The sequence below is a fragment of the Berghia stephanieae genome, chromosome 2 (assembly GCF_034508935.2).
Source record: "Berghia stephanieae isolate SIO BIC M18660-M18661 chromosome 2, UCSD_Bste_1.3, whole genome shotgun sequence".
NCBI lineage: Eukaryota > Metazoa > Mollusca > Gastropoda > Nudibranchia > Aeolidiidae > Berghia > Berghia stephanieae.
In genome coordinates, this window is record NC_088361.1 from 101,740,049 (window position 1) to 101,751,560 (window position 11,512).

Genomic DNA, 11,512 nt, shown 5'->3' on the forward strand with positions numbered 1-11,512 from the left:
CTCCAAGAGGACAGCGATGAGAACCTACATTTTACTGGCGATTGTAGCCAGCTGTCTGGCCTTGACCTTGGCCCAAGATGAAAAGCCCTGGTTCTGTCGAAATTACGAATGTCCACGGTTTACGACAATGGTACGTATTCAAAATATAATGCCACGTCTTAAAAGAAATATTACATAATGGTGGACCATGTCGCTCAGTGGGTAGAGCACTCGCTTCACACGCAAAGGCACCAAGATCGATCCCGGGTGAAGTCGAGATTTTTTTCCGAGCCCCCTCGTCCCTTATCCACCCAGCAACAATAAATGGGTAGCCGGGTCTAATAGATCTAACGGAAAGTACTTTGCAATAGACTAGCACCCTATCCAAAGGATAACAAGCAGTTGCTAGTGTCTGTTTCACGCGATAGAAACCGACTCCATGTGTCATATGGTTCTGAATAACGTTATAGCACAATATCCACTAGATGTGTATTCAAACAACAATCGAACTCGTGAGGAGACAAAACACATCATGTAAGGCATTCTTACAGGAAGAAGGAGAAAAAGAAGAAGAGGAGGAGGAAGAGGAGGAGTAGGAAGAAGATGAAGAAGAATAAATAGTAATAGTATTAGTAGTCGTAGTAGTAGTAGGTAGTAGTAGTAGTAGTAGTAGTAGTAGTAGTAGTAGTAGTAGTAGTAGTAGTAGTAGTAGTAGTAGTAGTGGTCGGTTAGGTAGTCGTAGTAGTAGTAGTAGTAGTGTAGTAGTAGTAGTAGTAGTAGTATAGTAGTAGTAGTAGTAGTAGTAGGAGGAGGAGGAGGAGGAGGAGGAGGAGGAGGAGGTTGTGGTGATGAAGGAGGAGGAGGTTGTGGTGATGCAGGAGTAGGAGGAGGAGGAGGAGGTTGTGGTGATGAAGGAGTAGGAGTAGGAGTAGGAGGAGGAGGAGGAGGAGGAGGAGGAGGAGGTTGTGGTGATGAAGAAGGAGGAGTAGGAGGAGGTTGTGGTGATGAAGGAGGAGGAGGAGGAGGAGGTTGTGGTGATGAAGGAGTAGGAGGAGGAGGTTGTGGTGATGAAGGAGTAGGAGGAGGAGGTTGTGGTGATGAAGGAGTAGGAGAGGAGGTTGTGGTGATGAAGGAGTAGGAGTAGGAGGTTGTGGTGATGAAGGAGTAGGAGAAGGAGGTTGTGGTGATGAAGGAGGAGGAGGAGGAGCTTGTGGTGATGAAGGAAGAGGAGGAGGAGGAGGAGGTTGTGGTGATGAAGGAGGAGGAGGAGGAGGTTGTGGTGATGAAGGAGTAGGAGGAGTAGGAGGTTGTGATGAAGGGGGTGGGAGGAGGGAGGAGAGGAGGTTGTGGATGAGAGAGGAGGAGGAGGAGGAGGAGGAGGAGGAGGAGGAGGAGGAGGAGGAGGAGGAGGAGGAGGAGGAGGAGGTTGTGGTGATGAAGGAGTAGGAGTAGGAGAAATGTATAAATTCTAATCTTGCCTGATGAGAATAACGATGTGGGTTGTAATAAGACTTGACCACTCCACGTCCGTGTCCTGCCCTATCAACTCGACCACCACACATCAGGGGGGTGAGGTCAAACATATGCTTCAATTATATCCAAAAAACATAAGCTGTATGAAGATGATTTTTGGTATTATTTTCTACCTCAATGTGCTAGCCATTCAATGTTTCCACGTTTTGAATACACTAAGTGTAGATTACATTGCGTGAGAGAAAATCTTCTGATTGTTAATACTTTCTTTCCCATTTATGAATCAGTCGACAACGGATGTTTATGATGTCCGGAGCTATGGCCAGACGAATTGGCTGACGACCAAGGTTCGATCAGCAACACCCTGGCCCACCAAAGATCAGAAGAGGGAGATGTTTTTTAAACTCTTCCCATACTTCATGCGCAGAAATTCTAGATGTAAGTAATGAACAAGTATTTTTCTTCATTAAGTATTATCATGTTTATGTCGCAATAGTTAGATTCAGTATTTCTTTGTTTGGTTGGTTTTTTGTTATTTGTTTTTGTTTTTTTTTCGGTATTTTTTTTTTTTTTGGATTCTTTTTGTTTCAAAAGATGAAAATTTGAATTTATGACAAAGGAAAACAATAGAGCATGAAATGAAAAGGGGTATTTAAAAAAACAAAGAAAGAATTGATAAAGATGATAATAATGATAATGATGATATTGATAATAATAATAATAATAATAATAATAATAATAATAATAATAATAATAATAATAATAATAATAATAATAATGATAATAATAATAATGATAATAATAATAATAATAATAATAATAATAATAATAATAATAATAATAATAATAATAATAATAATATAATAATAATAATAATAATATAATAATAATAATCCGAGTACCGTTGGTAAAACATTCAATTATAAAATGTCAGAATTATACTAGTAGTGGCTTGATTTCACAAATCAGACTGTTGGTCCAGATTCGGGGGACTTGAATTGAATGACATAGGGGATACGGTCCTTGACGACAACGAATGGATGACATAGGGGATACGGTCTTTGATGACAACGATTGGATGACATAGGGGATACGGTCTTTGATGACAACGAGTGGATGGCATAGGGGATACGGTCTTTGATGACAACGAGTGGATGACATAGGGGATGACAACGAGTGAATGACATAGGGGATACGGTCTTTGATGACAACGATTGGATGACATAGGGGATACGGTCTTTGATGACAACGAGTGGATGGCATAGGGGATACGGTCTTTGATGACAACGAGTGGATGACAAAGGGATTACGGTCTTTGATGACAACGAGTGGATGACATAGGGGATACGGTCTTTGATGACAACGAGTGGATGACATAGGGGATACGGTCTTTGATGACAACGAGTGGATGACATAGGGGATACGGTCTTTGATGACAACGAGTGGATGGCATAGGGGGATACGGTCTTTGATGACAACGAGGATTTATCATCACTTTTAACTCACTCAACCCTAACACCGACTATATCCGTTGTTTACCCTGGGTTAATTTTACCCCACGCCTATTAATTACATTTTTATGAGACAAATTATAGGCGTAGTATCAAAGCTAATGTTTTTAGTTTTTACGACAGGTTAATGATAGTTGAATATAACTATCTATGTACATGCTCATTTTTAATACATTTTTTCCAGTTTTGAAAAGTACCAACATCTCTAGGATTGAGTGAGTTAAACTCCAGGACTTGAAACACCGAATGTGTATCTATTCTTACAGGGATGGGTTGTTACACATCTATCTTTTTATTCTATTTTAAATGAGGGGGGGGGGGGGGGGGGGAGTTGGGGGGGGGGGGGGTTGGGGGTAGCATTTTCCCGTACAGTCCGTGTTAATTAATTACCAACTAGCATAGAATTATTGACAAATCTAAAAACTATAAAACTATTTTTTACAGACATTTATTTGAGTAACTTGCAAACATATTTTTGTTAAAACTGAAGGGTAATTCTGTCGCCCGTTGACTCAAATGGTTATTTAGCATATCTGCTAGGACTTCGCGAAGTCCCAGGTTTGAGACTTTTTGCCTAAATGACGGTCATTTAAATCGATCGATATTTGAAGGACGAGTTTTCTGGCCAAATTTTTAAATATCTGTTTTTCCATAGTATGGCCGTGTTGATATTCCTACAAACCAAGGTGTACATATAAGAAGGTCTGGTATCCAAACGCCATAATGGGCTGGATCTAACCTTGTTGTCATGGATCATTATATTGCGTTGCGTTGATTTGTTGCGTGACAAGTTCGGTTATCAGACGCAAACGCTACAATCCTCATTACGTTTCATTATGTTTAATTTCACATTCCTGTGCTTACCATGGAGCTGACGAAAGGTTTACACCTGAAACGTCCGTTGTTGGTACTGTTTCCATCGGATTTCTTTCCATGTTAACCTTTATTTTTAGTAACATTAATGTATTATCCTTCCTGCTTTTCTCATGAAACGGATATGTGTGCTTTGGAGCTAGGTTAGAGTCAGTTACGATCTAGCCTTTACAGGGTTAACATATAGGGAATGAGATTAGCGGAAGAGTAGCGCCCCTTGATTGGACGTCACCCATAGTCTGTGACGTCAGCGGCGGAAAAGTTATTAGAGAGAGAACGTCATGTTGGTTGTGCGCATGCGTCTCTCTCGTCCTCGCGGAAGCGACAACCAACATGACGTTCTCTCTCTCTAATAACTTTTCCGCCGGTGACGTCAAAGACTATGGGTGACGTCCAATCAAGGGACGCTACTCTTCCGCTAATCTCATTCCCTATAGATGTGTCATCATTCACTGAATCCGACCGAAACCGACACAGTAGAATGGAAATGAATATTTATTAGGAGTGAGTCACATTGCACATCAAAACCAACCCAGCTCCATAAATCCCTCGCTTAAAGCAGCTGGATTGTCCATAAATGGAGCGTGAAAAAAACGCACTGTACATAAAAATAAACAATTAAATAAACAATAAAATAAGTAATTTTTGCAGTTATTATGTGACCCATCACCTGGAGCCGGTATGATGTCAGGGTAAACCGGATGCCAGGAATATTATTTTTATAGAATGTTCGGGTGTCGAGTCTCGCTCTGTGCGGCGCATAGTTGAGTCCTTAATGAGAAAGGCTCTCTTACTCAGGTATAAAATGAGCACCTGGCCGTGAACAGCGTTGTTTCTGTCAAATAAGTATTTCAACATCGCCTAACAGGCATCATGCCTCGTCCATCCTTCATGTTAAGTGTTGCTGCTGGACTAGGACCCGCCCTTGTAAAGCACATTGAGTTCGCTGAATGAATAATGCGCTGTATAAATGCTCAGGTTTAAGTTCATGATCTGTGATAAAATATTAAAAAAAATAAGAATAAAAAATAGAATTCCCTTTATTCATCCCCATGGGGAAATTTTTCATTAGGGTCTATTCCAAGGGATGACTGGAATAACCCAGACGTCAGTCGCAGTGCAGCGCCGCAAAGTGGGCTAGGGGCAGGTGACTTGCTCAAGGCCACACGGAGCAGTGAGTGATCGAACTCGGTACCTTTCGGGTACGAAGCTGCTGTGATAATAATAAACATAAATAATAACAACTTTCACCTTTCTCATCATCACCAGTCATGAAAATACAAATGGCGGTCCCTGCCCTGTTCAAAGTGGAAAAGAAGGCAGAGAATGACTATGACGTCACGATGATGTTCTACGTCAACGACAGCGACCCCCCGTCCCCCAAGGTCGGTGGGACCAGCTTGGAGCCGATGATGGCCTCACAAGTATACGTCAGGTAAACACATACACACACACAGACACACACACACACACAGCTTGGAGCCGATGCTTGCCTCACAAGTATACGTCAGGTAAACACATACACACACACAGACACACACACACACACACACAGCTTGGAGCCGATGCTGGCCTCACAAGTATACGTCAGGTAAACACACACACACACACACAGCTTGGAGCCGATGCTTGCCTCACAAGTATACGTCAGGTAAACACACACACACACAGACACACACACACACACACAGCTTGGAGCCGATGCTTGCCTCACAAGTATACGTCAGGTAAACACATACACACACACACAGACACACACACACACACACAGCTTGGAGCCGATGCTGGCCTCACAAGTATACGTCAGGTAAACACATACACACACACACAGCTTGGAGCCGATGCTTGCCTCACAAGTATACGTCAGGTAAACACATACACACACACACACAGCTTGGAGCCGATGCTGGCCTGACAAGTATACGTCAGGTAAACACATACACACACACAGACACACACACCACAGGCGTTTATTGCTTTCAGTTTAGTTCGCCAGGTAAATCTAGCCAGTCTAGTGATGATGAGTCATAGCTTTACACTGAGAGAGGGAGACAATTTTTTCGCCGTTTTGATCGATTTTTTCTGAATTTCAAACTAATGTAGTATTGCCGTTATTAAGCGTAGCAACAATATTTTTATACTACAAAACAGTTTATTAACAGAGTTTTCATTGATTATTTAATCATTATTATGATGTTGTTAAAAAGCAAGAGGGATAACCCATGAAATTGATGCATAAATTTAAGTGAATTAAAATTTTTAAGAGAATATTTTAACACGTTCAACACTTAAGATTTTTAAACAAAAGTAATGGAAATGATGTTGAATATCTGTAAAATGTAGACATATAAATTTTATACCAGTAGATTGAGGCGTTTTTGAGATATCAGTTCACCTGTACGTAAAAGTTATGATTTTGAGTAAGGTAAAACTGAAATCCAATCACAGCATTGTCTTAATAGACATTTTTTAATAAACCAGAAACATAGTCAAATGTGATTCACTTATATTTATCCCAGAATCAACGAATTATAAGAATTCCATTAAAAATTGTTATATAAGGACATTCATTTAAAGACAATCAAAACCACTAAGAAAATCTTAAAGAGTTCTTATAATTTTCATAAACTTATTTTTGAGATATCTAAGCCCATTACTTTTTCTATGTACTTGACCTGCACCTCTTTTAATTGGGTGCCATATAGACTGCATATAGCACAACATTGGTGAAATATTAGGATCATATTCACCTCATTAAGTATTGTTTCTTGTTCAGAGTTTTCTCATTGAACCAAAGGTATCGATACCTGCATCGCATTTCTTTAAATTATGTACCAGTGAGATACATTTCTCGCAAATTGAAATATTTAAATATGTCAGAATTTCACATTTATATTTATAGTCAATTGTTGAACGTCTAGAGTATTTTAATCCTCTCAGCACGGCTCTGTACTCTTTCACAACAAATTCGACATATTTCATTTGTACTGACCGTCTTCAGTGTGTCTCTCCATGACCCGAACAGAACTTAAATAAGTAAATTTAAGAAATATCTAAAATTTCCGCTTAAATTCAATGAAATCAAATTAAATAAATGTCTCTTATCATCACTATCTAGATTTATTATTGGGTTTCTAAAATATCATGAAATATTCTCCTCTTTGTTTGTAACAAAAATAATTATTGAGATTCCTTTCCACACCCTCTATTCTTAAATCCCTGAATCTACATAATAAAGTATATATCATATGAAAGATAATTTTATCTACTTTTTTCTGATCCCTCACACTTGATGGTAAAAAGTGTTGGTTTGATATTTTGAATTTTTAAATATTTCTTAAACTTATAATTTTAATATTTATTTCATAAAAAACTCTGATTATTCAAAAGAGCAAAACACAAACTTATCATTAAATGATGTAAACAAAAATAATTGCGTCTTGTAGAGGAAAAGCTGGTCTTTGTATCCATATATGTTTGAAAATTATGAAAAAGATGCTGCGTCCACAACAGGCTGACAAAATTGAGTATTTTGATGAAATTTCTACTACTCTCTGCCTGAGAGAAATTCAAAGCGATGAGATTTACCTGCAGACATAATTTATTGCCCTTGCACCCTGTCTTGACAGGTGTTATCACTGTGGTTGACGGTGGATTGTTTACATTACTTGACGGTAGCCAGTGAGGGAAGAAGTAACTAAACTGAAAGTTTGGGCCCTATTTAAACGGCTGTGACACACACACACAGCTTGGAGCCGATGCTGGCCTCACAAGTATACGTCAGGTAAACACACACACACACACACACACACACACACACAGCTTGGAGCCGATGCTTGCCTCACAAGTATACGTCAGGTAATCACATACACACACACACACACGCACACACACACACACACAGCTTGGAGCCGATGCTGGCCTGACAAGTATACGTCAGGTAAACACACACACACGCACACACACACACACACACAGCTTGGAGCCGATGCTTGCCTCAAAAGTATACGTCAGGTAAACACACACACACACACACACACACACACAATATATATATATATTGTCAGATGAGTCAATGAGGACGACGCTGGATAGCCAATTATCTTTTTGCCGGTTTTTTTGTGTGTTTTTTTTCCCGAGGAACGATTTTGAGCCTTAAATGAACCGTGTTAAATATTGTATTCTGTTGTTTCGAAGCTGTTGTTTCATTTTGCCCAATGTCCTGACTAAAACTAACACCGAGCCCATTCTTGTCATTTCCCAGGGCCTTCAAACAAGTCAAGTGGCCTTCAAACCAGGAATACGACGCCAAGGTCGAGGAGCTTTCTAATGGCATCACCGACAAGTCCTCGTTCGATGCCAACACGTACTACAGGGCCAGCTACAACTACCCGTTCGATCTGAGGATGAAACAGCACGAGATTTGGTTCATGAAGAATTAAACCAGGTCATAACAATAGGTAACCCATCGCCTCAAATCGGTATTCTGTCGGGATGGACTCGATTCTAAAAAGTGAATTTAAAGATGAAATGATTAGAAATATGAAATGTTTGTCTTTTGTTCTTGAAAAACAAACTGTCTATTCTTCTCAAGGACGCATCATAATTTGATCAAAGTCTGATATTTTTGACTATAAATAAACGCAATTTTTGAACAGCTAAAGCATCCCGGCATGTTACCGTTTTGAGACGATAGGTCACATATGTCAGGGCAACTACTGCCGGACAATGACAAAAACACTTTTTGAAATAAATACAGCTAGTCTAAGTCTTCCTAGTCAATGAACAGATTTTTTGGAGTGAAAAACAAATATTAGACTTGTAAACAATTGCACTTTATATTTTTTCATATGAACAGAGAGAGAGAGATAAAGAGAGAGAGAGAGAGAGAGAGAGAGAGAGAGAGAGGGGGGGGGGGGAGAGAGAGAGTGGGGGGGGGGAGAGAGAGAGGGGGGGGGGGTGAGAGAGAATGGGGGGGGGGGTGGAAACATATATTTTGTTGTTGATGATGAAAAGAAAGTAACTGGATTTACAACACTGGGTCCATTTCCAAAAGAGCATCCAAATGTCCAAAGTACAACAAGCCACAAATTCGTTTTTATTTCACAGTTGGCAAAATGAAACGACAGCTAAAGAATGTACGTGTTATCTGTTTCTGCTTTCCATTTATAATACATGAATTTGGTGAGAGAATCAAACACCGTTTTTAGAACATAACAAAACAAAACAAAAAAAAAAGAATGTTTAAAAAAAGGTAATTCAAATCCTGTAGGCCTACATAGCTAATATATATGTGATCCGTCCACCGAATCTAAATGGTATTACATCCATGCTGTTTGAATGCTTCAAGTTGAAATTGAGTCAAAATATGGAATTTGGGTTCATTTCATAATACGTTGGGGTTTTTTTTTATTGTTGTTGTTGTTGTTTGTTTTTGTTTTGTTTGTTTGTTGTTTTGAGAACATTCGATATTGTTACAATTACAATAATTGATAACAAGACATTAAATCTCATATTTTTGGCCAACTAAACGGTTATATTTATATTATCACTTTTTGGCATCTGGTCGATGACAACATGTCAAACCGCTTTGAGACGACTGGTGTCATATTTGTATTATTTTGTCATGTTTTGACAAACACATTATTTTTGTTGGCTGGTATTTGTTGTCTTTTACTCATCACCTCACTGTTATTATTGATATACATTCGAACAGATTTGAAGGTTGGTTTAAAAAAAAATAACAAGTGGAATCTATATCATTTTTATTTTTATACAAATTTATAATTAAAAATCTTACGATTTTGAAATAAATGTTATTTGAAATATTCAACACAAGTTAGATTTTTTTTCTTCTTTGCTATTACGCAGTTTGAAAAGCCATAGAGATTTTATCATCGCATCATGGACACAGATGGTGTATTGTCGTTCATGTGTATCTAGCCCGAGTCAAAACACACACGTTGACAAAAAGCATTTTTTATTTTGGCCGGAAAACATGTACATCTAGACTAGGTGCAAATTTTAGAGCTGTAAATAAAAAAAATAGAGCTTTTATATAGCGCAATATCCACTAAATGTGCTCAAAGCGCTTTACAAAGGGCCCCTGACCAACAGCAACACGTAATATGTGGAACGAGACATAACGCCTCTTAGGCCATATTACAATTTTTCCGACAGAGACAACGCTGTTGACGGCCAGGTACTCATTTTACACCTAAGTACGGTGAGAAAATGTGATTTAAGAGTCTTTTCCAAGGACTCAACTATGCGGCGAGGGAGGCTCGAACCCAGGACCTTCCGATCCGAAAGTGAGCGTCATACCACAAGACCACACAGCCATTTTAGCAGATCTGAGAACCGAACGCAAGTAGGAGCTTGATTTGACGTGGATGTAATGGGCCATGTTTGACGTTGGCTTGAGAATACTTCCATTACATGACAATTCGGGTTGTCAGGCCTGCAAATTAGTACACGTTGATTTACATCCTTTAGCTATTTGAACAAAAAAAAAAAAAAGAAAAGAAAAGAAAGAAAGAGAAAAAAACAACACAATAAAACATATAGGGAATGAGATTAGCGGGAGAGTGGCGTCCCTTGATTGGACGTCGCCTTACAGAGAGAACGTCAAAATGATTTTGCACATGCGTCTCTCTCGTCCTCGCTTTCGGTGAAGTGTCTCATGCCGCTTTCACCGGAAGCGAGGACGAGAGATGCATGCACACAACCAACATGACGTTCTCTCTCTAATAACTTTTCCGCCGGTGACGTCCAGTCAAGGGACGCTACTCTTCCGCTAATCTCATTCCCTATAAACAAGACTTAGAACAAGCAAACCACCAAACGTGAGTTGTTGTTTTTTCAAAGCAATATCAATAAAACGTGCTCAAGACGCTTTACAAGGGGTCCCAAGTCAACAGCAAATCATAACATGAAAGACAACACATGACGACTCATTTGAGGCAATTACAATATTATCTTTTCCACATAGACAACGCTGTTAACGACCAGGTACTCAATTTTGAACCTGAGTACGGTGAGATAATGTGAATAAAGAGCCTTTTCCAAGGACCCAGCTTTGTGCCACTCAGAGCGAGGTTCGAACCTGTGACCAACCGGTCCGTAGACGACTATCATACCGTTAGAACACAAAGCCGCACAAACTGATAGATTTATTATTATTAGCATTGTTGTAATGGACACTGATTTGCGTTGGTATGAGAGTATGTCAGTTACAAGAGTGAGCCCATAATCATTTGGCTTATCAGACCTGCAAAGATGAACACGTTGGGCAAAACAGTTTTACAAGATGGAGGTCATCTCGACCTATCAAAGTTTGGAATAAAAAATCCCGTGCTCAGTGTCATCATCATCATCATCATCATCATCATCATCATCATCATCATCATCATCATCATCATCATCATCATCAGCATCATCGTCATCATCATCATCATCATCATCATCATCATCATCATCATCATCATCATCATCATCATCATCATCATCATCATCATCATCATCATCATCACCATCATCATCATCATCATCATTGCCTTTTTCACCCTGGGTCAGGGTATAGGCCACAGACAAACAGGTTCCATCCTTCTCTATCATCATCATCATTGCCTTTTTCACCCTGGGTCAGGGTATAGGCCTAAGACAAACAGTTTCCA

At 39.4% G+C, this 11,512-nt stretch overlaps 1 protein-coding gene across 1 annotated transcript; it reads left to right on the forward strand.

The window, feature by feature from the left end:
- On the forward strand, positions 1–8,709 carry LOC144966079 (heme-binding protein 2-like; the record flags this gene model as incomplete). Its single annotated transcript, XM_078902125.1, is given in 4 exon segments — positions 1–130; positions 1,740–1,890; positions 5,106–5,271; positions 8,101–8,709. Coding segments are annotated over 4 exon segments (609 nt in total). The 3' UTR covers positions 8,279–8,709.
- Positions 8,710–11,512: the final 2,803 nt, after the last annotated feature.